The following is a 24,472-nucleotide window of genomic DNA, read 5'->3' on the forward strand; positions in this document are numbered from 1 at the left end:
AAATTCAAGACATTGTAACACAAATTTATCTGATTGAGCTATCGTTTCTCTACTCAACACTATACATGCTTGATAGCTTCTGGATGGGAACCACATTTTTATATGCATTCAGCTTTGTTCACGCAATCAAATCAAGACCATGTAAGCTAAAAAGGACATAAACGGTTGAGATGTGATCATTCAAGAGACATGAAAATGATGTAATAGCAAATATAAAATGTATAGAATCCAGTAACGTTGTTTGCTAAACAAAAAAATAGGAATCCAGCAACGTTAACATTGATACTTAAATTGAACATAACAAGTCTCGCCTGTGAATTACTTCCCATGCTATCATTTGTACGGATCATTCTCATTGTATTTTGTCTAAGATAGATTACTTCTGCATCTAAAAGAGTTGCAAGATGATTATGTCTTCTTAAAATGATTAAATTTAAAATGGAGTTAGACCTTGAATGATTGTAGCTTTTCTGTTTTCTAGTTTTTGGAGATGGCCTAAGAGAAGCTAAGTAACTAGCAACATAGTCAAAAACTTGTTTTCTAATCATGAGGAAATCTGAATTCTATTATTAGTAGTATAATTCAGTTTTACCCAAAATCATTCAGATTAAATCTTGTTAAGTTTCAAAAAAAAAAAAAAAAAAAAACTAAGAAAGTTTTTATATCCGTATTTTTTTATGTAGGTAGGCTTAATTGCAATTAAGAAAGAAAGGAGCTTTTATAGGGAGAACATGAGAAGTGTTCTTAGCCCAAAAAAATAGAAAATAATGAATAGTGGTTTAGAACACTTTTTTTAGTTCTTGATGTAGAACTGATCTTGGCTCAGTTCTAAGCTGACATGGCAAGCTGTGAATGGATTTTTTGCAAATAATTTTTTACAAATTAAAAGAAGATATGATTGAGAATATATAGAATAAATTTGGACATTAAACTATATATTAGTTAAATAAAATGTTTATGTGCTTTAATTAATTAATATGTTTTTTTTTATCTTTAATGTTTTTGTTGTTTCATAAAAATTTGGTATTATATTTTGAATTTTAGTAAAAGTTTTATAAGTTTGCAATTAAAATATTATTATATAAATTTTGATAATTGTAATATGTGTAAGAATATTATATTATTAAATCTTAAGATCTTAAATATGTTCTCCCAATAACTAACTTCTTAACAAAAGTTTTTAACTGCTGATCTTACATTATTTTTACAATATTTATATTCTAAGAACACCCTAAACTGATCTCCCTTCGAAGATCCCCTTAAAAGCTTTTGCCGAGAATAATTAGTTTGAGCAATGCACGTGAAAGAAACCTTTCAAAAAAATGTTCGTCGGGTCATCCCCACGCTTTGCGGCCGTCGAATCATTGCTTTTGTTTTGAGGTCTTTTTTTGATAAACTTTTGTTTGGAGATCTTTGTGCTAAATATATATGTAAAACCCACCATTCTAAATCATTGTGGGTGTTCTCATGGCCACTATAAACGTTTTTAAGTGACCTATATTAAATATTCTTCCGGGTTTCAACATGAATCTACCCCCAACTATATTAAAGAATTAATATCCAAGTGTTTGAAATCCATGGACTTCTTTCTCGATCTTAGTTGTTTGCTCAATGTTAAACAAGATTTGGAATTAAATTTTAAATGGGAGATTAAGGTGGGGGAGCGATAACATTTCCAAAGAAAACGACGACGATTTTAGGGAAGTACAAAAAAAAAAGTGTTAAACATTCTCAAAAAGAAATAAAACTAGAAAACAAAAAATAAAAGCAATGTAGCAGACCAGTAGATTTATGACAAAGCAAAAGAAAAGGAGCAGAAGGCACGGGGCTTGAGAGAAGAAAATGTTCGCAATAACAATAATGGAGGCGTCGAGACTTGTTGAGAGTTAGAAAGAGAGAGACAAAGACTAATGCTTCTCTGCCTAATCGGCGGAGGTGGCGTGCTGTCTCACTTCCCCCCGACATGCGTTGGCCCTACGCGCCTTATATAGTTATATCCCCTTCCCCCTCCCATTTTTTTCTTATTCAATGGACCGGATCCCAAATTGGCCGGTTTAATTTATCGGTTTATGCTTGGATGCTTTTGGACGCGAGCGAAGTAGCAAACCTTTGACTTTGAGCTAGGTGGTGCTCACAGTAGAGTCTACTTTAGTAACGTCACGTGTGTAATGTCATTTGAGATTAAAACTTCTACTGTTAATAGTAAGTTCATCTGCCTTGTATTCTTCTAGATATTGTTGCTAAAAATCTATGGTTTTTTTTTTTTTTTTTTTTTTTTTTTTTGGTCAAAGCTAAAAATCTATGGTTTAAAAAACTAAAATGTATGATGTATCTACTACATGTAGAGGTTATGAGCATTTCCTTACGATAATGTTATTACTTATAAACTTCTAATATACTGTGAAAAAAGATAGTAGTAATGGGCCAAGATCCATATTTCTAGTTAGATCCAAAACATTTCTCGATGGTTTAGGGATGCATAGCTTATATATATTCCGTATTCAACAAATGTACCTCACTCCTACTACGTACGGTTTTACATAGCTAACAACTCTTTTCCTATCATTAGTCATAGTGAATGTGCCTAATCCATCAAACAAGATACTATATGACAAGACTTCTTATAGCATTTCACTAAACTTTCAAAAGCAAAGTCATTCCCTAACTCGGCCCACTACATATGCACATTGAATCTTAGGCTGCCATTGGCCAAATTCGACACTTGATCACCAAATCTCTCTTTTTGAAAGAAATCAACGGCTTTTTTCGAAAGATATACTTCAGAATTCGTTTTAGGCTGTAGTAATAAGATATATATAAGTGAATAAAATTTGTCTCATAGAGCATATAAGATTGAATGATTTTGTTTCTAACGTTTTTAAAGCAACTATATATATGAAAAGCACATGTCTTATCTACTATACATCAATAACTAAATTTTTAACTAGAGGACATCGAAAACGAGTCAACGAGCCTGAGTTCAAACTTCGAACAGCCTATACAAACGTATATATTAAACCGCAAAGACACCCAAAACCAATTAAGAAAATGGTCATATGTTATTTAGGTGAAACTTAAAGGTACGCAAATTAAACCGAAGGCAACTACGGAGAACGAGGCGTTTCAGTTTGAAACATCCAACGTACGTGTAAATGTATCATTCCAGTAATCCAATCTATAGGGTTTTATTTTGGGAATATAGAACACTTAAAAGTTGAAAAAGTAGACATTATCATGCGGAGTTAATACGAAGAAAATGAAGAATAAGTCGTTTGTTGGTTTCTTTTAATTTATCATACCATGACCATTAAACAAAGCCAATGACATGTGACAGAGAGTTATAATAGTTGAACTTTCAAGGATGAACCATATATCAAATGTACATGTTGGAGTACCTAACAAAATTTATATATTATCTTTGTAGAATAAGAATTTGTCAACTACTCTGATTAATTTACTTTCTTTTTTAATCTTTTTACATTTTTTTAAACTAAAACAAATACAAGGGAAATAAGGATAATTTTGAGAGCCTATTCAATTCACTATTTTTCTTTTTTCAAAGCCAATCAATTCACTTCTTCTTGCTTCCGATTAAGACTGAAGAACCTTAATGGAGAAACCCTAATCTTATGTTCGGATATCGTCTGCAAATTTGGTGACCACATGTGCTCTCTCGTTCCAACAAGCTGATCATATTGCTTCTTTAACTCGGGGGAATTACAAATCGAACTGCTTTCACCAAAAGTTATTGCCTCTTCTTCTTCTCTGCTGTTTCTGTTTCTACATATAAGACTAAGTATAAAGTCCGGAGAAACTTTAATCAGAATCTTCCCGTTTGGTCCTTGAGAATATTCAAACGGTGGTGGACTCGACGGCGCCGTGAAATTCAACGGTGGAGTATTAGACCGAACGTTTTCAAGATTAGAGTTGAAGATTGAAAGACACGAAGTGGTTAAGATTCTGTATGCAAAACGTTCGATCGGCAAGACGAAATAGGTTTGACCTGGGATGAGATAGTCGTCCATGGCTAGAGCTGGAACCTGACGACCGATGAAGAAAGAATCTGCATGGCACACAATTTGATCAGGAAACTCAAACATGATTTCTCCAGCAACATGTTTCTTGAAGCCACATAGGGTTTTGGCTGATCCTTGCTCAAAGAAAACGAGCGTGACTATTCCTTGGCGTCTACGGATGAAAGGAAAACAAGAATTGAGTAGAGATTTGCTCATCATATTTCTCAGAGCGATCGAGATTTAATTTGTTTTTCCAGCAGCTGCAAAAGTTATGGGTTGTCTTATTAAGAGAGATGAAATAGTATATATAGAGAGGTGGGATTGATTAGTCTTTATGGTCTCTTTGAGTTTTGTTTGTAGTGGAAAAGGCAACTACGTGAAGGAGAGTTGACTTTTGAATGGTCAACGACTCCAGGGTTTGTTTTTTTGCATATGATAATCTGAAGTGGGCTCTTTGGTCAATCCTCTCGGCTTTTTGTTCATTTATTTGTTTTAATTTGTCGGTCTAAAATTGCATTTTTATAGTATTCTAATTGGAAATGTTACATAAAGTCGTAGAAGTAGCTGTTATCCATTAGAAGATCAAATCACTAGTTTTATTTTAGTAATTTATAAATTCTAATTACAACAACATACAACACGTTGAACCCGTGGCTGATTTCGTGACAACAATACCAAATGACGAATTAGATAATGGTCCAGATACATACTCCCTTATCACTTTACAAGTTATCCCAATTTTTGAATATGTTCGTTGTCCAACTTAACATCGCAAACATATGGTACATATATAACCACATCAACTAGACCTTTGAAATTCGACGATTCACATATAGTTGTCTATGGTCTTTGTATTTCTCTAATTTTAAAGGCGACGACGTAGACAACTTAACGAGGGTTTAACATCGGGGTTTTGAAATTACTGTAAACATTCGTATACTATATAGTTTTTCTTTCATTTTAAACCACATCCCCAAATTTGACTAGGAGGGGAAAAGGTGAGAGAACCTTTACCTTAAAATCTTGTTTTTTTTTTTTCGTTTAGTTGTTTGATTTCGGGGAAAAAAACAACCCTAGAATTTGTAACAGATTAAAAATATATTTATGGTTGATTCTAAAAAAATGGGCCTCAATGGTCAATATAATGGGCACAAAAAACCCAAAAGAAAAACGTAGGCTAAAATGTTTCAGTTTTATACCGAAGACACGGGCTTTATTCAAAAGTTTTGAATCAACGCACACCAAAGTTTTCTTTCAAAGATATACAACATAATACGCTGTTCAGAAACATATAACCCAGATTATAGGTGTTAAAAAAAAAAAACCCAGATTATATTGTTCAGCTAGGATTGTACATGTTGAGTTCCATAAGGTAATGTAATATACATACGCTAGAATTTAGTACTTGTACATTTGTCACATTGATGCCAGTGACAAGACTCAATCCAACCTCTTGGCAATTGAAGGCTTCTTTAAAATTTTTTTTTTTCGCCATTATCAAAATCATTTGTGCTCGACAATAATTTTGTATTCAATATGAGTTAATATTAACTTGACATACTTGGTTGAGGTTTAAAAAAAATTCCAGTGTTTGAATTTGTAATTTAGTTATCTCATTTGTAACTAAATTATAAGATTAAATTTTGTCGTTATATCTATATAATTTAATATAATATATCTGAGTATAACGCGAAACAGTTATAATTTAAAACAGTTATAATACATTTTAAAATTATACTGTTTATAAACTAATTCAAAACTATAATTTATATGATATACTATATTTTTGTACGCAAAACATTGGTATCTAGTATCTACTAATGGATATAAATGAATCTAAAACACAAATCATTTTATTGCTAAACTATATAATAAAAACTAGTATTAGACCCTAATGTTTAAAGAAAAAAAAAATGATTGATTTTTTACTTTTATTATTTTTCTCTTAGTCTGTAGAATCTGCCTTTTGGTCTCTCTCAATCTTTTTAATTTTTTTTTTTTGGGTTGCTCTTCGCTAGAAAACTGCGTATAGTATAGTATCCATCCCTTAGATCATATGCCCATGTCTCTCTAGATTCTCTACCTCCCCCCGTTTTTTTCTTCACCATCACTTTCTCTCGCGTAGCCTAAGCTCACCATCACTTTCTGATTCCTCTTCTTTCAACGGGAAGGCGGGCGGCTTCTTCTTCTTTTTTGCTTATTCCGATCGATTTTTTTTTTTTTTTTTTTTCAGAAATCGATTTGAGCTGGAAAAAAAAAAGAAAAAAAAGTTAGCTCAAATGGAAGTGAATGTGTTGTTGGAGTTGCTTCGAGATCAGACGATCATTGCGATGAATAGTTTGATTGATTGATTCCTCCCTGAATGTATATATATAGCCTTTTAGATTTTTGCTTTTTCTAAGCTTGAGCAAGTGTGGATTTCGCGGAGGTTTTTGGGTTTGATGGAGGGTTTCGATTCTTGAGAATATATATTATTTTTTTTGGTTTATGTCGTCGAGAAACGGAAGGATGGCTTCGGATCTTAGTAGAGCTGGTCCTGTGGAGAGAGATATCGAGCAGGTTTGGGTTTTATATATGTTTCCCTTTCTCTTCGATTTTGCTCTCTAATTTATGATTTCATTTGCTTTAGAATCGTTTATTGGTTAAGTCTCTTCGGAATTAGATTTTATATACATGTCGGGCGAATTTGTTCAGTTTGGGATTTTGTTTCTTAGGTTAGAGAAGAAGAGTGTGTATTCTTTGAGCTGGCTTTTAGATTTTTTTTTTTAACTCAAGGTTGTTGTCTATGAGAATTTTTACCTTAATTTATGGTAGCTTGATATGATTAAGCTATGGAAACTCATTATTTGTGGAGTTAAACCTTTCTCAAAGGTCATCATTTCTCGGATCGTTTTTCTTTGATGCAATTATCATGGACATACATAAGACTGCTGAATATCTCTGTTAGGTTTTTTTTTTTTTTTTTTTTTTTTTATTGCCAAGATTCATACTTCAGTGTGTGCATTGCTTCTTATATTATGTGTTTGTGTCAACTGTTTTTTTTCTTTCTGATGTTATTATTGTTGAGCTGGTATCTCCATTGCAAAGATTCGCACCTACTTTGCTTATGTAATGCTATTTGATTGACTCAGGCTATCATTGCCCTGAAAAAGGGAGCTTACTTGCTTAAGTATGGAAGAAGAGGGAAGCCTAAGTTCTGCCCATTTCGCCTTTCTAATGTTAGTCTTGTTTGGTTCTATTTCTTTATATTCCTTGTTAGCAGTTCTCTCTACTGTAATAGTTCCCACTTCTTAATCTTTAGTCTATTCATGGATGGGTGGTGATATTTATTCGCTATTACAACTCTTAATCGACGTGTAGCTTGTTGTTTGCTGTGTAAGAAATAGTTGCCTGTAATTTTCAGGATGAAACTGTTTTGATATGGTTCTCTGGAAATGAGGAGAAACATCTGAAGCTGAGCCATGTTTCTAGGATCATATCTGGACAACGCACTGTAAGTTCATGTGTGGATGATGTGGTTTTAATTCTGTCCTGAGTTGGAGTAAAATACTTAGAACGAGTTTTTGAGGACTATAATATTCATTCATACAACTTTTCATGTGTCAATTTCCTTAGTTCAAGGGTACATATTTGCGCCCTACCTATCTAGTTTGATGTTTTGATAATTCTAGCAATGGTGGTTCTCTTGTAGCCTATTTTTCAGAGGTATCCTCGTCCCGAGAAGGAATATCAGTCATTTTCACTCATATATAGCGAGAGGTCTTTGGATGTGGTGAGATTCTCTTAAATTATTTACTTTTGTTTTGCTTCTGTATAAAAATAGTTACCCTCTCATTTGAAATACTACTGTGGTTATTTGAAATTAATTAATCTATTGGTACAATTTATTTGGTAGATATGCAAGGATAAAGATGAGGCTGAGGTGTGGTTTACTGGTCTTAAGGCCTTGGTTTCGCATTGCCATCAAAGAAACAGGAGGACTGAATCAAGAAGTGACGGTACACCATCTGAAGCTAATAGCCCGAGAACATATACCCGGAGAAGCTCTCCTTTACACTCTCCATTTAGTAGCAATGACAGTTTGCAGAAGGTACTGGAAGAAGTTTTCTGTGTACACTTTTGTGCATGTGAACTTTAGCTAAATACATTTTCGTTTACCTTTCAGGATGGTTCTAATCACCATCGCATTCACAGTCCATTTGAGAGCCCGCCTAAGAATGGCCTTGACAAGGCATTTTCGGACATGGCATTATATGCCGTTCCTCCAAAAGGATTTTATCCCTCAGATTCTGCAACTATCTCTGTTCATTCTGGAGGCTCGGATAGCATGCATGGACATATGAGGGGTATGGGCATGGATGCTTTTAGAGTTAGTATGTCAAGTGCTGTTAGTTCCTCGAGCCATGGGTCTGGTCATGATGATGGAGATGCATTAGGAGATGTTTTCATCTGGGGGGAAGGCATAGGAGAAGGTGTTTTGGGTGGTGGAAACCGTCGAGTTGGAAGTTCATTTGAAATAAAAATGGATTCCTTATTGCCCAAAGCTTTAGAATCTACAGTAGTACTTGACGTCCAAAATATTGCTTGTGGTGCACAGCATGCTGTCCTTGTGACAAAACAAGGAGAAAGCTTTTCTTGGGGAGAGGAATCTGAAGGCAGGCTTGGCCACGGTGTTGATTCCAATATTCAACAACCAAAGCTCATCGATGCACTCAACACCACAAATATCGAGCTCGTAGCATGTGGCGAATTTCATAGTTGTGCCGTTACTCTATCAGGAGATTTGTATACCTGGGGTAAAGGAGATTTTGGTGTTCTTGGACATGGAAATGAAGTCAGTCACTGGGTCCCTAAGAGGGTTAATTTTCTGTCTGAAGGGATACATGTATCATCTATTGCTTGTGGACCTTACCACACAGCAGTCGTTACTTCTGCTGGACAGTTGTTTACTTTTGGGGATGGGACCTTTGGTGTTTTGGGCCATGGAGACAAAAAAAGTGTTTTCACACCTCGGGAGGTTGACTCTTTGAAAGGTCTTCGCACTGTCCGGGCAGCTTGTGGTGTATGGCACACAGCAGCAGTTGTGGAAGTCATGGTTGGGAGCTCAAGCTCGAGTAATTGCTCTTCTGGAAAGCTCTTTACATGGGGTGATGGTGATAAGGGTCGTCTTGGTCATGGTAATAAAGAACCAAAACTTGTGCCCACCTGTGTCGCTGCTCTTGTTGAACCCAATTTTTGTCAAGTTGCATGTGGGCACAGTCTAACGGTTGCACTTACAACAGCAGGCCATGTCTATACTATGGGCAGTCCTGTCTATGGTCAGCTTGGAAACTCACATGCAGATGGAAAAATTCCAAGCCGTGTCGAAGGTAAACTTCACAAGAGTTTTGTCGAAGAGATAGCTTGCGGTGCTTATCATGTTGCAGTTTTAACTTCGAGGACGGAAGTTTACACTTGGGGAAAAGGATCAAATGGTAGACTTGGTCATGGAGATGTAGATGATAGAAATTCTCCGACATTGGTAGAGTCGCTTAAGGATAAACAGGTGAAAAGTATTGCCTGTGGCTCTAACTTCACAGCAGCTGTCTGCATTCACAGGTGGGCAACAGGGATGGACCAGTCCATGTGTTCAGGTTGCCGTCAGCCCTTCAATTTTAAAAGAAAGAGGCACAATTGCTATAATTGCGGACTAGTGTTTTGCCACTCGTGCACTAATAAAAAGTCGTTGAAAGCTTGTATGGCACCGAACCCGAGCAAACCATATCGAGTGTGTGACAAGTGTTTCAACAAATTGAAAAAGACCATGGAAACTGATCCATCCTCTCATTCTTCGCTGAGTAGAAGAGGAAGCATTAACCAGGGATCAGATCCCATTGACAAAGATGACAAGTTCGATTCTAGATCCGATGGACAGTTAGCTAGATTTTCATTGATGGATTCCATGAGGCAAGTGGATAATCGATATAAGAAGAACAAGAAATACGAATTCAATAGTAGTCGTGTCTCGCCTATACCAAGTGGAAGCTCTCAACGGGGTGCGCTTAACATAGCCAAGTCTTTTAATCCAGTATTTGGAGCGTCAAAGAAGTTCTTCTCAGCTTCTGTTCCTGGCTCTCGAATTGTGTCTCGGGCAACTTCCCCAATATCGAGACGTCCTAGTCCACCTCGTTCAACTACACCAACTCCCACTCTTTCGGGACTAGCTACACCAAAATTTGTAGTGGATGATACGAAGAGAACCAATGATAACCTAAGCCAAGAGGTCGTTAAGCTAAGATCTCAGGTAACTTTGCTCTTTCTCTTATTTCCATCATCCCTCACACATCTACTGCTGCAAAAAGCGTAGTTGGTGAAATTTTGCTACTATGTTTCTGTCATTCTGTGTTTCCTGATCACGGTGAATTACGTTCCGGATTTTACCATGTTGGTTAGAATTAGATCATGGTATAGGGTTCAGAAGGTGTGGCCGCCAGTTTACTTGGTTTCGTGAAGAAACATTTTTTTCATTTTCAAATTTAATTACTGCCTCAGTAAGTCAGTTTCTATTTATGACCGCGTTTTTGCTAACCAGTAAATGATATATCAGGTTGAAAGTCTTACAAGGAAGGCCCAGCTTCAAGAAGTTGAGCTGGAAAGAACAGCCAAGCAGCTAAAAGAGGCGTTGGCAATCGCTAATGAAGAAACGACGAGATGCAAGGCAGCAAAAGAAGTGATCAAATCACTTACCGCTCAAGTAATTTCTAAGTTTAAAAGATAAATATGGTTTATGCACTTAGTGGCTATTTTTTATACTGAATATAAGGATCAACGCAATTATGCAGTTAAAGGATATGGCTGAAAGATTACCTGTTGGATCAGCTCGGACTGTGAAGTCTCCTCCGTCTCTGAATTCATTTGGTTCCAGCCCTGGTCGCATTGACCCTTTTAATATCTTAAACCAACCAAATAGCCAAGAATCCGAGCTGAATGGCACAAATACCCCAATGTTTTCTAATGGGACCATGACACCTGTATTTGGGAATGGTGAAGCAACGAATGAAGCACGGAGCGAGAAGGAATGGGTTGAACAAGATGAACCTGGAGTCTATATCACTCTTACAGCCTTAGCCGGAGGTGCTAGAGATCTCAAACGCGTCCGGTTCAGGTACAATGTTTCTTGTCTTCCCTAAGAGGAAACAATCAGATTTTACATGTCCGAAGATTGGACTGTAACTTTGCTCGACCGTTTTGTTTTTTTTGACAGCCGAAAAAGGTTTAGTGAGAAACAAGCAGAACAATGGTGGGCAGATAACAGAGGACGAGTCTATGAACAATACAATGTTCGCATGGTTGACAAAGCCAGTGAGGACTTGCCTCACTGAAACTCTTTAACACCAACCAGTTCTCTATTTTTTTCCTATGCCCGAGTTAGGTGAGTGCAGAATCTCGGGATATAACAACAACAGATATATATATAGAGAGAGAAATTAGATGTTTTAAAGTGCTTCTTTCATTGTAGTTTGGGATATTTGTCTGGTGTTGATTTTGATAGAGTTGTAAATTCTTTATGGTGTCATGCTGTAAATCCTATAAACATACAATGTTTTTACTCAGAAACAATGCTCAGTAATTGGTTTTCAAGTATTTGTTGATACATCATAATATCGGAAACTAAAAAGTTACTGATATTGTTCTAACAAAAGTCAAAACCAAGTAGAACTGGAACTCAGGTGGTGTCTTCATCTTCATCTTCCTTGAGCTTGAATTCTACGGTTTCAGAACGCCATGGCAAAGGCGATGTAGGTAACGAAGAATGGTAATGGACAGGCGAGTCTGGTGGTGAGCGCCATCGAGTTGAGCATTCCATCAAATCAGAAAACTCCTCCATTGGTACCTCTTTGAGTTCATCCCAAGTGTGGCTATTATTATCATCCATCTTAGGCGCAAAAACCAAACGAAAAAGAGTCATAAAAGTTGCCCAAAACAAGGGCTACAACAGGATGCTATGTGTTTGGCTTCTCTAAACTATTATGGCCTACCTTGACCATTAATCTTAGAACGATTCTTATAATTCAACAGAATCTAGATAGAGAGAGATAAGGTAATGGAAAAGCAGAAAAACTGTATTCAGGAATCCCTCCTTGATAAGGTAAGGTAATGGAAATTGGAATCATACCTCTTTAATACTGTATTCAGGAATCCCTTCCTTGATGTTGGTATCTGGAAAGCAGAAGAAAGAATAGGCTTCAGAGATTTAAGTCAAGCAAAGGAAACATTAGATCGAAACAGTATGGAGAGAAACAAATTGGGGTCCTTTCTTTGCAGTCAATATTACCATGTCCATGAAGGATAATGTGGTCAGAGAAGTAGCTATCCCACTGGCTTTGTTGTTGAGCTTCAATGCATTTGCTGTGGTCATGCAAAAAGCCTTCCTTTGCTATGTCAAAGTCTAATCCCTCAACGTTCTTCGTCGTCTTGGAAGAAGCTTGAGGTTGCAACTTTGACTTGTTTGTGATATCATGGAGAGCCTTGCGGCTTCCAAAACCCGCCCCAAATTTCTTTGGAGCTGCTAGCGAGCCCTTACCTTTTCCCGCAGCAACCACCTCTACAACAATTGTCAAACAAAAAACAAAAAAAAAACACTCAGAACAGGAATCAGAAACATAAACAAGTTAGCAGAATCTCTCTAAGAAACATTGATACCCCAAAAAAACATTCTCATGCTTCTGACATTTACACACAGAGTTATAACATTTTACACTGATGATAAACAGATGCGAGATAGACACAAAGCTAAGCATAGTTATATTTGAACCTAAAAGCATAAGAACCAAGAAGGTGTCATAATATGAATCCCAAGAGAATAAATATTTGCAATTTGGTAGGTCCTACTGTTTCCATATCTTGTAAATCACAAAAGATTTTGCTACCTTGGGGACAATCAATCATCAAAAAACACACAAATTTTGCTGCTAGTCGAAAACCAAAAGATTGAAGAAGTAGGGAAAGATTATTACTTTTTCCATGGGCAGCTAATGCATTCTCGTCCTGGAATATCATCTGCCCGCGAGCAAATGTTGTGTTCGCCATGCTCACCTCACTAATTTACAACCAACCCAATTCATTATTGGGTAAAAATTCTAAGCGCGGATTTTGTAACGAAGTAAGAATTGAAACCAATCGCTTTAAGGATTTATAGACTCACCAGACCGTAGTAAAGAGGAACTTGAATCAAACAACAACAGGCGAACAAAATTCCCAGAAAAGAAAAGGGTTAGAAATTGGGGAAAACGAGAGTGATGGAGAGAAACAAGCAAGCAAGAACGGAACGAGGAAGACAAATGAATAATAGTAGTCAGTCACGCTGGAGAAAGATCTTCAATTTTTAGGGTATCCAAACATTTCAAACGAACACAGAGGGCGGTTTTTTTTTTCCTGTCTATCATCTTTTTTATGTTACTTAGGGCATTATTGGTTCAAACGCTGCGGTTGCGGTTGTAGTTGCAGGAGATTGCGGAAGCGGGTGATTGCGGTTTTAAGTGTTATTAAGCATTTTAAACGACTAGTTTAGCGATTTAAAATTGGTGCGTTTGTGGGAGGTTTACGACTGGTTGATCAGCGGGTGCAATAGCGGTTGGAACATAATAAATGTGATATCTAATATATAAATGTTTAAAAACACCAAAATTTTTGTTAAACTTATAATTAAAATTTCTTAAAATAATAATTATTGAAAACAAAAATTCATATTGTAATACTTATTCCTTTATGCATTTGGCTTTTCACCAAAAATTTAAGCAAGTAATTTGATAAATGACAAAACATATGCTTTAGATCGTAGATCTTTTCTCTTTTCTCTTTTTTCTTAGATCGTAGGTCAGTAGTTGCATCGGTAGGAATGGTCAAGTGAGAGTTGAGAAGAGTCACTGGTGATTTGTTTTATATTTTTCACAAATAATCTTATTTTCTTAAATTTCTGATGAAATATTATATTTATTTAGATTTTTTTGAACTTATGTGCTATGTGCCATTAAATTTACATCAAGTTTTCCGGGTTATTGTTAATTGGAATATTATTTTCTTCTAATTGTTTATTTTATAATCTCTACAATCGTATTTGTACTTCATTTTCTCCCATCCTTAATGAGTAAAATAGTTAGATAGAAAATATAACAAAAAAATTTTTCATTATCATTGATTTCTTTTAAGTTTTTTTACAAAAAAAAAAAAATCCAACCGCAATCGCCTGCAACCGCAAACGCTTGCGGGAAGCAGCTTTTGGAATTCAGTAGTTTAAAGCGGTTGGGAGCGATTAGGAGCGATTGGAAACGGTTTGTGTAATTGGTTCCAATCGCTAGCAACCACTACCATCCGCAAACACAGCTTTTGTGGTAGATAGCGGGAAAACCAATCAACACCTTACTGTATTTGTTTTGAATAAATTTGATTTTTGATCGAGTTATTAGAGTTGCTTACTTTATTTCTTCATTGGTTTCCTAATACTATAATAGTAAAAATTAATATCCCAAATTTCCAACTTCACTAGTAGGATGATTCGCTTTTCTTTTTTTTTTTTAATATAAAAAAAAAACTTATACAATGGAAAATTTCCAGATAACAAGTCCAGTTAAATAATTGTTTGTCTCCAGAAAGATAAATAAAACGCCCATAACGTAAAGCAAAAAAAAAGAAAAAAGTGGGAAATTATGGATCCAGAAGGCTCCAGAAGGAAGATAGTAGAGACTCTGACTGACTTTAGTGCATAGAATGATTTTAAGTATATACATAAATAACACATCCGCCACTGACTGATTCAAGTGTCTCTTTTAAACAAACATTGAGATATTAGCTCATGCTTGGCCACAAGGAGCTGAGTTTTGTTGCGAGCTTTGCACTCTTATAGTCCTCCCTCAGTTGAATAAACCTGCACATTATTCATTTTACAACTCTCTCAGTTTCATTATTTTTCTAGTTATCTTTATAATCTATCTATCTCCTTACCTTTGCGCGTCTTTGCGGATGCTTGGACTTCCCTCGAACAACGTCGGCAGACTATCTGGAGCAACGATGAAAACATTCGCGATTCTGCACTCACAAATAGTGATTACAAGTTATTACATTAACAAAATAATAATAAGGGAAGTAAAAGTGACGAGAGAGTCTCATGACATGTTTATTACATTCTCAGAAGCTCAAATTTCTCATCCACTGATGGAGCACCGAAGCTTTTAACAAATACTACATACTCGTTTAAGTCACGCTTCAGCTGCAGTCCTCCACTGTCAAACCAAAGTGTTAGTAATCACAAAACAAAACCAAGCTCTATATTCACAAAGACCTATTCAGGCAATGGATAAGTTTGATTTGATCCGATAAAACATTTATACCAATAGCACCGGTGCGACTACGTCAATCTATGTTTGGTTTATTAGGGTCCTGATCTGATTTACGGTTATGTTGCAGACGTGATTTCAATAAGGAAAATAGAAAGAAAAAAAGACATGGAGCTGAAATCATACCTGGGATTGAAAGTGAACTTCTGCCAGTGTGTTAGTAGTAGTTTTTCTAACCTATTTCCCTGAGAATAACAAAGAAAACTTCATTCAAATCTAGCATCATTCTTATGATGCAGAAAATAAATATTTGGTGATACAAATCATACCAGTTCAGTCAGGAAGGCTTGTTTATTAAGACCTTCTAAGGCAGTGAAGGCTGACTCAAGTACCCGGGAAAGATAAGCCACGACCCTAAACAAGAGAGTGGGATTAGAACTTAAACTAAAAAAGGTGAAGCCTTCAACCAATTAGTGGGAAGGTAGAGTCTCAACTAGACCAACCTCATGCAGGCATTTGTTGGGCGGTGGTCAGGAGCAATCCCATCATCAGGTGATCTATAATCGGTAGACTTCTGCTCAGATGAAAGTAGCCTATCAACCTGAAAAAGGCCATATCGGAAACCTTAAAATGAGTCGAAAGAGAATAATAAACATAACTCTTAAATCTTTTCAGCGTGGACATGGATATGTTCGTATATTACACAAAAAGCAACTAACCTCAGCCATCACAGTTTCAATGCACTGCTGAAGTCCTTTGTAAGCAGCTGCCTCTGCTTTGGACAGAGCAGTTGACATTTCTTCACATGAAGCAGCATGTGCACCATCCACTGGTAGGAGAAGCCGAGATATAGAATTTGCAAAATACTGGAAGAGAAAATTATATGATTAGAATATGAGTCAAAACATAGAATTTCCATAGAGAAGACTGGGTCAAACTGTTTCAATATTTCAATGCTTGAGTAGCAGACGCCTTTTCATATGAAAAAATGAAACAAACTGATAACCATAAAAGTCACCCAACATGCCTGCTGAACTATAGCAACACTGCTACCGCAACGCTGCACAGCAACCATGAAGGATTTAAAGCTACTTTCACCAGCAGCAGCAGCAGCTTCTGCCTGAGAAATAATCAAGTAAATTCTAAATAACTCCACCAAACAATTGAAACAATGAGCACTTCAAATAGTAGAAAAGAGAAAGAATTACAGCAGAAGCAGCTGCAGCAGCCACTCTTCTGCTAACGCTTGTGCCCAAAACAAACCTCTCCCTCAATGCTGCAGCTTCAGACAGGCCATCCCTTGCCCGTTCAAGTCCCTCAGTTATGTACACGCTCACCTGCAAGAAGTCATCATTGCATCAGCACAATTTATAGAAATGACTTTAGAATCTTATGAACAGCATACCTGGTCTAGCTGGCAAGTAAATATGGCTTTAACATTGACAGCAAGTGTGGCTGGCTGCACAAAGAAATATTTATATGATCAGATATACGATCACAGAAAATACAGTTTGCTTACTGCCGGATGTTTCTGCAAAAATCAATATTTTAGATTATTTCTTTGTCAATATCCTATTCCTACATCTTTTCCCAAAATTCAGAGCAACTAACTTATTTTGGAAAAACTTTACTCATAAAGTGCTAAATACGGTAACCTGAGATGAAAACAGTGTGCATCTGGTTATTGCTTCTTCATTCCATCGAACAAACTCTGTCACAACGGTGACTGATAGCTGCTGCTGAGAAGATGATACTGAAGCACCCCTAGAGCGTCCTATTGTCCCGGATGACTCCGAGACTTGATGACTCTCAGCACGTAATTCTTCCATCTGTAGAGAAAAAGTCATATCTAAGCCCTTCACACTAATGCACAAAATAACAACTCCAATCAGAAAATGAGATAATCATATCAAACCTTTGCTTGATATAGTTGTTTTAAGGAGGCCTGCTCATGTTCAGGGTATTCATCCTTGTGCGAGGAAAACAAGGACTCTGTCAAATCTGCACGCTCAATATAAAGAGTTTTAAGCACCAACGAATAAACGAAAGTTTGTATGAAAAAACAAAACTTCTATCACTCAGAATCACACGAGAAAAAGACCTTCAACATCAAGATCACCGCATCCAACAGCTCGGAGGTCTTTAGCAAGTTCTCGTGTTCTCTCATATGCAACTGCTAACATTCTAAGGTACTAAAGACAAAAATCAAGAGTTAAGTTTCTTATACTAATTCTACTACGAGATTGAAAGAAAAAAAAGAGAGATAAGGAGGTCTCTACACACTAGTAACAGTCCGCCTTCTTGCACAGATGGGGGACTCATAAGAGAGGGCTTCGCCAAAATTTTGTCAAGAATACCTGTGACACGCTGCTCCAGAACTCTCTACATAAAGTACACGAAGAGTCAGTATCCATACGCCGGGTTAACACTACGGTGTCCAAATTATCGGTGCCAATTACCTGAACTAAGATTGCCATAACTTCATTTGGAGCAGGGAAAACAGCTGTAATGGTCGCTGCTTCTTTGCGTACAGTGTCTACACATGAGAAGTAACAAAAGTTATGAATCGGCATAAAAGCATGTTTCAAGTATTACATCCAGATCAATGACAATTCTTCAGACCTGTAATTTCCTTGTATAAAGCAGAAAGTCCACGGGCAACATTGCTAGGACTAGGCTGAGAACCATGGTCACCAAGAACCAACCTAATGTCTGAATTCATGACTTCCACATCAATAAACATTGGCCGTGTAGCCACATAGTGTTGCATAGCACTTGTACCCCTGTTAAACTGAAAATGAAGAAGAAGAAAAACTGAGCATCAAGGAGACCTAGACCATTCCTTATGTGATAGCCTTAGAATTAACAAGTATGTAACCACAAGATACGTAAGAAAGGCCTTCGCTCAGTATATAAGATAAAATAACAGGTTTTCCTACTGAACTGTAAAGGCGCATGCAGCAGAATAAAGTATTCACCTGTGACAAAATTTTAGCACATTCTGACATGGTGGATAGATCTCTCCGCTGTGATGCAGCATCAAAACGAGATAAAAGCCTATTCTCCAATTCTACAAAATCATACTCAAATGTCACAAAGAGGAAGTGGAACATACAATAATCCTCTTCAGTAAATATACAGAAAACACAGTAAAGATGAATTTGTTTACCATTACAGTAATCTTGAAGATTAGCAACTGCAACTTCCAGTCCTCGGCCAGGGGTTGCATTTCCTGCAGCTGTACCCGCACCTTGTCTTCCAATATCTTCCTCAGCAAAGGATCCTGATATTGACAAAGAGGGCATGATAATACATTGCAGCCTAATTGAACAGTAAACTTCCATTGTTCGGCAAACAAGCGAGTTAATAGATTTAAAAAAATTCTGACACTTTAGACAGATTCCAAGAAACATATCATCATACGTAATTTCTGAGCAATAGAAGCAGCCTCAGCTACGCGGCTATCATCAGAGAACAAAGCGGAAAGCTCCATAAGATCCCCTGGGCTGCCGTTGAACTCCATTAGGTACTGCATTTGTTGAACAAGGATTACTTTAAGCATTCATCTAACTAAATATGCGACCAACTTTCCAATAGTGATGCACTCTTACCTTTATAAGATCTATCGTCTGGCTAGCAGTTTCCCGCTGAGCATCTGCACTCTGACAAAAGAAGCATATGTTAATATTTGATATAGATCACCAAAAAAGTTGTTATATGTTAGATTTATCTACCTGCAAATGATCTCCTATTTTTGCAGCGGTCTGTCCAACACTTGAAATACGACCGTCCAACCTTGCAAAGCTCTCAAACAGACCGTCCACACCCTTCTCTATCTAGAAAGAGAAATCAATTACCATTTGAAGAAAGGATCGTGGTATCAGTTATTCATCAGGCAGTAATCCATGTAGCCAAGAAATTGAATCAAAGTAGTAGTGTTGGTCTGCCAACCTCAGTCAGTGTCTTCCGGTGTTTGGCATCTTGGGTTGAAACTTCCTTCTTCAGTGTATTGAGCCTTCCATCAACCTTCCAAAATATTTCAGATATGAGAAGGATGAAATGAAACAACAAGGGCTTGTCATGGATGCAGACCCAAGACACTCACCTGCTTCCGAAGATCAACAAGCTCCTTGCAAGCATCTTTGAACAGAGACAAAAGACCATCTACTTCAGGGAAAAAAGGAGCAGAAGACAAAGGAGTAGACTGCCCACGTAAATGCCCATTTGCCAAACCATCAACATTAGCAACGTTGCCATGACCATCCCCAGAATCTGCTTCTTCTTCTAGGAAAGACGGCAAGAGGTCGTTTACCAGGTTCCCAAATAATGCATCAAATGAAAAATCACCCTGCGAGTGACCAAATAATCAAAATCTCTCATGATTTATAAAAGTAAAAGAAAAAAAGCAATTAGCAACAAATCCTTACCTTGAAGTCTTCAATGTCAAGAAACAGAGGAACAGAGTTAGCAGAGGACGATCTGGGTCCTCTTGCTCTGATTCCTTCTGTCATCTGCTTAAAACCAAAACAAAAACAGAAAAATTCAAAGAAGTGAAGAATCTAAGTCTGACAGATCATACATGAAACATTCAATAAATAGGAGAAGATGAGGGAGAAGCGTACGATGCTGGATACTTTTAAATCAAAATTACAGTAGCATATATAATCTCAGTTAAGTAATCACTGGTAATCGCTGATTTCGCCGGCGAATGCAACAAATTTAGAGCAAAAAGACGAACAATCTCGCGGAGAACGAGACGAGAAAGGAGAAATCTAGTATCGAGCAACTTACCGGCGGTGGACGACGAGATCTAGACGGCGGAATCCGGTTACTGCAGGGAGAGAAAGACGGAGAAATAGAGAGACCGGTCTACAATGACGGAGTTGGGGATTTTTCCTTCTTTTTTTTTTTCACAACTACGACGAGCTTCCAGATGAGCTGAGCTGTTAAATTTCATTATTATTTTACGTGTTCTTTTTTCCCGGTTTAAACCGCAACCGGTTTAAGTTTTTTTTTTTTTTTTTTTTTTTTTTTATAAAAACTGTTATCAGTTAGTTTGAACTTTGAAATTTTTGGTTCGTTGATTCACATACTTCATCACACACACAAGAATATAATCGAACTATATGCCACAGAGGGAATGAATAGCAGCAATTAAATTCAAGCAAAAAAAGAAACATTTGGGAGGCAATAAACAATTATCTCATGAAAAACTTTAATCTTCATAAAATTAACGGCAAAGTCATACATAAACGGGCGGTGTTAATTATAGAGAGAGTTTCAGATTCACATATCGTAAACAATCAATGAGCCTTTGAACATACTTATGGTCTCAAAAGCATTGTAACCTCACTATCGACTGTTATAAATAGAGAGAGCTCAAAGCAATGGAAGTAATATCCAAAAGGTGAGTAAATCTGAGTCGAGCAGAATGGCCACCATTGTTTCTCCTCCACATTTCTCCCCCGTTGAAGATGCTGAAAACATCAACAAGGCTTGTCAAGGTTCTTCTACTTTATAGACTAATGTGTTTCAAAAAATTATGTGGTTCAAGTTTCCTTCTATTTCCTTTTATTCATCTTCTTCCCTTTTTTATTTGGGATTTAGGATGGGGTACCGATGAAAAGGCCATCATCTCGATCCTAGGACACCGGAATTTGTTCCAGAGGAAACTCATAAGACAAGCTTATCAGGAGATATACCATGAGGATCTCATTCACCAGCTCAAATCTGAGCTCTCTGGCGACTTTGAGGTGTAGATTATATATCAATATGCTCTACTCTATTTTGATAATCCATAACACGTAACTTTCATGGAACAAATATCTGTTACCTGCAGAGAGCTGTTTGCTTGTGGGTCTTGGATCCTCCAGAGAGAGATGCTCTTTTGGCTAACTTGGCTCTTCAAAAGCCTATTCCTGACTACAAGGTTCTTGTCGAAATTGCCTGCATGAGATTCCCTGAAGATCTATTAGCTGCTAGACGTGCTTACCGTTCCCTCTACAAGCGTTCTCTTGAGGAAGACTTGGCCTCCCGTACTATTGGCGACATCAGGAGAGTGAGTAATTTTAATTTTCCAGATGTTTTCTTCTTGTCTTGACTTGATCTCCAACGCTTGGGGATTTTTGATATATACACAGCTCTTGGTTGCAATGGCGTCTGCCTATAAATATGATGGAGAGGAAATTGATGAGATGCTTGCACAGTCAGAGGCTGGGATTCTTCATGATGAAATCCTTGGTAAGGCTGTTGAACATGAAGAAACGATCACGGTGTTAAGTACAAGGAGTAACATGCAGCTTAGCGCAATCTTCAATCGCTACAAGGATATATATGGCGGCAGATCGATCACTAAGGTATACAAACAACACGTAGAAATCAAGTTATGTTCTAATTGATGACTAATCTCAGATAAAGCAATCAATGGGAAAAGTTTAGACAAGAATAAAAAGACTTTTGGAATCAATTTTAGGGGAATAGAGTAATCATACCAGTATTTCTTCATGACGATATTCATAATGAAACCTTTGATGACCAGGATCTCCTCAATCACCCTACAAATGAGTACCTGAGTGCACTACGCGCAGCCATCAGGTGCATTAAAAACCCTACCCGGTATTACTCAAAGGGAAGATACAACAATAGTTTTCAGATGTGATTTTGTAATTTATCCCAATGGTATTTATATCTCTTTTGCACCTAGGTGTTGCGCAACTCAATCAATACAGTGGGGACTGATGAAGATGCTCTGAACCGTGTGATTGTCACACGAGCAGAAAAGGACCTGAAGAAGATCAGTGAGCTGTATCTCAAGCGGAACGATGTGAGTCTCGATCAAGCCATAGCTAAAGAGACATCAGGGGACTACAAGTCTTTTCTTCTAGCCTTGCTAGGACATGGAGAAACTTAGAGTTCAGCCTCAACTTAAAAACCTTAAAACAGTAGCATTTCTTCTAATTTCTAGTATTGTATGGAATAAAAATATATTGAACTCTGAAGCAATAATAAAGTTGATGTTTGAAGCTTCCTCAATTAGTTTTTTTTTTTTTTTGGACAAAGCTTCCTCAATTAGTTATTTTGTATAGCTATTCAAGGAATTACATAATTGTCTCTTATAGGATACAAAGAAACTATACAAACTCACTGAAGATCAGGGAAACATGCACATGAATGAAGTTCGTTCCTTCTCAGCCTGAGCGTATAAAGGCCGCAGCAATACCAGCAACAACCCCTACAGCAGTAACAGCAATTCCAACGCCAATAACACCATCTGCTTTCAGAAATCAGACGAGAGTTAAAAGAGAAAATAGGTGAAGATTTAAAAGGACGATGAAGACACATGACAGAACAGTATCATTACCTTTCACAATGTGGTCCTCTATAGCCTTTTTAAGTGTCTGAGCCTGTCCGGACTCCGGTTCAACCTAAAACCACAGTAAGAAAAAGAACGCATAGATGAATTACATCAACAATAATAAGATTCTCTGGAGTTATCCATGGATCAGATGATCATCAAACCTCCAAACAACGTTCGATACAATCCCGGCTTCTTGAATAGTCACCGCTTCGATAGTAACCAACAGCAAGGAGATAAAGCTTCTCCCTGAGTTTCATTGCACTTGTATCATTAACAACCGAACCTGCAAAATCAATAACTTGAATCAAACCATCCACCTTTGGAAGAATATTAAAGGTAGCTGTTTTAATTTAACAGATTAAAACATAAGCTAGTATTTATTTTACCTTCAATCATAGCTACGCCACGCTGTATATCACCAGGCATCTTAGAATGAACAAGAGCCCATGAAAGACGCATGATGCACTCCTTCGTACGTCCTTCGTCTTTAGCTTTCTGAGCCTCTGCAAGTTCTTTCTCACAGCCCTGAGGATTAAAAAAAAAAAACTAATCCATGCCACACCAGAGATGGAAAAATCAAAGGAAAACACTTATTTCATCCCCACACCTAAAAATAAAGCAAGCAACGCGAGAGATATCCAAAATCCGAAGTTAGCTATGGAACAATTGAAAATTGGCGGTGTTTACGCGGTCAAATTAGAGGAACCATCATAAAAACTTACGGAGATGATGTCGGTATCGCACAAGGGGAACTCATCGGAGAAACCAGAGGCAGCGCCGGATATGAAGTCTGAGACGGAACCGAAAACCTTCCCTATCGCCGCGTCCATTTTTCCTGTCGCAGCTCCCAGATATTTTTCCTTTCCGAGTTTTCTTAATCCTTCTCTCGCGTTTCTTTCTCCCCCTTGACAATAAAATTGACCGAGATCAATGAATGTTTTTGGTTAATATATATAAATAAGAGTTTTTAACCTTTATATATATATATTTTCTTTCCAGAAAAATAATATAGATTTTTATGGATATTATAATAAAAAAAAACAGCAGATTCTTAAACGAAATAATATTTAATCTTTCTTATGATTTTTTGATACACACGTTTGTTTATCACACGTTCATATTTACCCCGTCTTGTCTCCAACATTCAGGATTTTAATTAGGGAAAATACATATGCACTTTGACATGAATAGCTAACATTCGGAAAAACATCTCCTAAACACAAACAACAGAGAGTAGTTACAGTAAAATACCTTTTAAAGGCTTAGAGCATGCTAGTGGGATAGCCGGATAGGTACCTCTGATAGCAAACTGTGGAAAAATTGTATGTGTTGAGACTTGGGATTGGGAAGACGAAGAAGTGCTCCTAGGCTAGGAGCGGACCTGGCGGGAAGATATATTGTATACGTATACCATAGATTGGCAGCAGAAAGGTAACAAACAACACATTGAGAGTAAAATAGTCGGGAATAAATTAAACTGATTGGAAAGGACTTTGTTAGTCTGTTAGCAGCCTGGACTGCGGTCAACTCGCGAAACGTATTAGCATTTAATTAGCCTACTTACCGCGTATATATATGAACATGCCTCTCTCATATAACATGTCCAGTGGTTGGTTTCTAAACATTTTTGCTTTTGTGTTGTGATCATGATGTCATTTAATAAACATGTATAACTACTAGTATATTTCATTCTTATATAATTATTCTACATTCATAGAATGATATAAAATATACCAAACTACCATGTACAAAAAAAAAAATCTGACTATTACTTAACCTAAAATCTA

General features: G+C 37.0%; 6 protein-coding genes across 6 annotated transcripts; 2 read left to right on the forward strand and 4 right to left on the reverse strand.

The window, feature by feature from the left end:
- Window positions 1-3,432: 3,432 nt before the first annotated feature.
- Window positions 3,433-4,480, reverse strand: LOC104705508 (uncharacterized). Its single transcript, XM_010421521.3, has one exon. It carries the CDS (start codon window positions 4,233-4,235, stop codon window positions 3,567-3,569), a length of 669 nt encoding a protein of 222 aa, XP_010419823.1. The 5' UTR covers window positions 4,236-4,480; the 3' UTR covers window positions 3,433-3,566.
- A 1,432-nt stretch (window positions 4,481-5,912) lies between these two features.
- Window positions 5,913-11,639, forward strand: LOC104709101 (PH, RCC1 and FYVE domains-containing protein 1-like). The gene is made up of 9 exons (XM_087463176.1): window positions 5,913-6,575; window positions 7,148-7,234; window positions 7,420-7,509; window positions 7,708-7,788; window positions 7,912-8,106; window positions 8,182-10,299; window positions 10,603-10,749; window positions 10,838-11,160; window positions 11,260-11,639. The coding sequence occupies exons 1-9, from the start codon at window positions 6,504-6,506 to the stop codon at window positions 11,375-11,377; spliced, it is 3,231 nt and encodes a 1,076-aa protein (XP_087319302.1). The 5' UTR covers window positions 5,913-6,503; the 3' UTR covers window positions 11,378-11,639.
- LOC104705509 (protein PATRONUS 2-like) lies at window positions 11,599-13,468 on the reverse strand. Its single transcript, XM_010421522.3, has 5 exons — window positions 13,201-13,468; window positions 13,013-13,095; window positions 12,331-12,600; window positions 12,172-12,215; window positions 11,599-11,931 (listed from the first exon to the last, which is right to left on the reverse strand). The coding sequence occupies exons 2-5, from the start codon at window positions 13,083-13,085 to the stop codon at window positions 11,722-11,724; spliced, it is 597 nt and encodes a 198-aa protein (XP_010419824.1). The 5' UTR covers window positions 13,086-13,095; window positions 13,201-13,468; the 3' UTR covers window positions 11,599-11,721.
- A 1,086-nt stretch (window positions 13,469-14,554) lies between these two features.
- On the reverse strand, window positions 14,555-20,427 carry LOC104705510 (exocyst complex component SEC10b). Its single transcript, XM_010421523.2, has 25 exons — window positions 20,120-20,427; window positions 19,756-19,839; window positions 19,434-19,676; window positions 19,280-19,354; window positions 19,063-19,164; window positions 18,940-18,990; window positions 18,752-18,857; window positions 18,498-18,611; window positions 18,307-18,398; window positions 17,951-18,119; window positions 17,788-17,864; window positions 17,612-17,710; window positions 17,430-17,520; window positions 17,244-17,329; window positions 16,984-17,157; window positions 16,734-16,787; window positions 16,537-16,665; window positions 16,356-16,448; window positions 16,048-16,194; window positions 15,832-15,929; window positions 15,658-15,742; window positions 15,515-15,573; window positions 15,176-15,274; window positions 14,997-15,080; window positions 14,555-14,919 (listed from the first exon to the last, which is right to left on the reverse strand). Exons 2-25 carry the CDS (start codon window positions 19,837-19,839, stop codon window positions 14,841-14,843), a joined length of 2,490 nt encoding a protein of 829 aa, XP_010419825.1. The 5' UTR covers window positions 20,120-20,427; the 3' UTR covers window positions 14,555-14,840.
- A 99-nt stretch (window positions 20,428-20,526) lies between these two features.
- LOC104705511 (mitochondrial fission 1 protein B) lies at window positions 20,527-24,347 on the reverse strand. Its single transcript, XM_010421525.3, has 9 exons — window positions 24,250-24,347; window positions 23,937-23,994; window positions 23,408-23,589; window positions 23,072-23,210; window positions 22,847-22,968; window positions 22,689-22,752; window positions 21,820-22,598; window positions 21,162-21,574; window positions 20,527-20,805 (listed from the first exon to the last, which is right to left on the reverse strand). The coding sequence occupies exons 1-7, from the start codon at window positions 24,331-24,333 to the stop codon at window positions 22,516-22,518; spliced, it is 732 nt and encodes a 243-aa protein (XP_010419827.2). The 5' UTR covers window positions 24,334-24,347; the 3' UTR covers window positions 20,527-20,805; window positions 21,162-21,574; window positions 21,820-22,515.
- LOC104709102 (annexin D8-like) lies at window positions 20,730-22,238 on the forward strand. The gene is made up of 6 exons (XM_087463177.1): window positions 20,730-20,832; window positions 20,936-21,081; window positions 21,168-21,386; window positions 21,469-21,684; window positions 21,867-21,954; window positions 22,030-22,238. The coding sequence occupies exons 1-6, from the start codon at window positions 20,760-20,762 to the stop codon at window positions 22,236-22,238; spliced, it is 951 nt and encodes a 316-aa protein (XP_087319303.1). The 5' UTR covers window positions 20,730-20,759.
- Window positions 24,348-24,472: the final 125 nt, after the last annotated feature.

This window comes from Camelina sativa, chromosome 8 (genome assembly GCF_030686135.1).
Source record: "Camelina sativa cultivar CO46 ecotype springtype chromosome 8, ASM3068613v1".
NCBI lineage: Eukaryota > Viridiplantae > Streptophyta > Magnoliopsida > Brassicales > Brassicaceae > Camelina > Camelina sativa.

Coding starts and splice junctions, on each gene's coding strand:
- LOC104705508 (XM_010421521.3), bottom strand. CDS start 4,235: ATGATGAGCAAATCTCTACTCAATTCTTGTTTTCCTTTCATCCGTAGA.
- LOC104709101 (XM_087463176.1), top strand. CDS start 6,504: ATGTCGTCGAGAAACGGAAGGATGGCTTCGGATCTTAGTAGAGCTGGT. Junction 7,510..7,707: donor TCATATCTGGACAACGCACT/GTAAGTTCATGT, acceptor GTTCTCTTGTAG/CCTATTTTTCAGAGGTATCC. Junction 10,750..10,837: donor TCAAATCACTTACCGCTCAA/GTAATTTCTAAG, acceptor GCAATTATGCAG/TTAAAGGATATGGCTGAAAG.
- LOC104705509 (XM_010421522.3), bottom strand. CDS start 13,085: ATGGCGAACACAACATTTGCTCGCGGGCAGATGATATTCCAGGACGAG. Junction 12,601..13,012: donor ATTAGCTGCCCATGGAAAAA/GTAATAATCTTT, acceptor CAATTGTTGTAG/AGGTGGTTGCTGCGGGAAAA. Junction 11,932..12,171: donor CTGAATACAGTATTAAAGAG/GTATGATTCCAA, acceptor TTTGCGCCTAAG/ATGGATGATAATAATAGCCA.
- LOC104705510 (XM_010421523.2), bottom strand. CDS start 19,839: ATGACAGAAGGAATCAGAGCAAGAGGACCCAGATCGTCCTCTGCTAAC. Junction 16,666..16,733: donor TTACTTGCCAGCTAGACCAG/GTATGCTGTTCA, acceptor GACTTCTTGCAG/GTGAGCGTGTACATAACTGA. Junction 15,930..16,047: donor TTGAAACTGTGATGGCTGAG/GTTAGTTGCTTT, acceptor GGCCTTTTTCAG/GTTGATAGGCTACTTTCATC.
- LOC104709102 (XM_087463177.1), top strand. CDS start 20,760: ATGGCCACCATTGTTTCTCCTCCACATTTCTCCCCCGTTGAAGATGCT. Junction 20,833..20,935: donor CATCAACAAGGCTTGTCAAG/GTTCTTCTACTT, acceptor TTTGGGATTTAG/GATGGGGTACCGATGAAAAG. Junction 21,082..21,167: donor AGCTCTCTGGCGACTTTGAG/GTGTAGATTATA, acceptor TGTTACCTGCAG/AGAGCTGTTTGCTTGTGGGT.
- LOC104705511 (XM_010421525.3), bottom strand. CDS start 24,333: ATGATCACAACACAAAAGCAAAAATGTTTAGAAACCAACCACTGGACA. Junction 22,969..23,071: donor TGGCGTAGCTATGATTGAAG/GTAAAATAAATA, acceptor TTGATTTTGCAG/GTTCGGTTGTTAATGATACA. Junction 22,599..22,688: donor AGAGGACCACATTGTGAAAG/GTAATGATACTG, acceptor TTCTGAAAGCAG/ATGGTGTTATTGGCGTTGGA.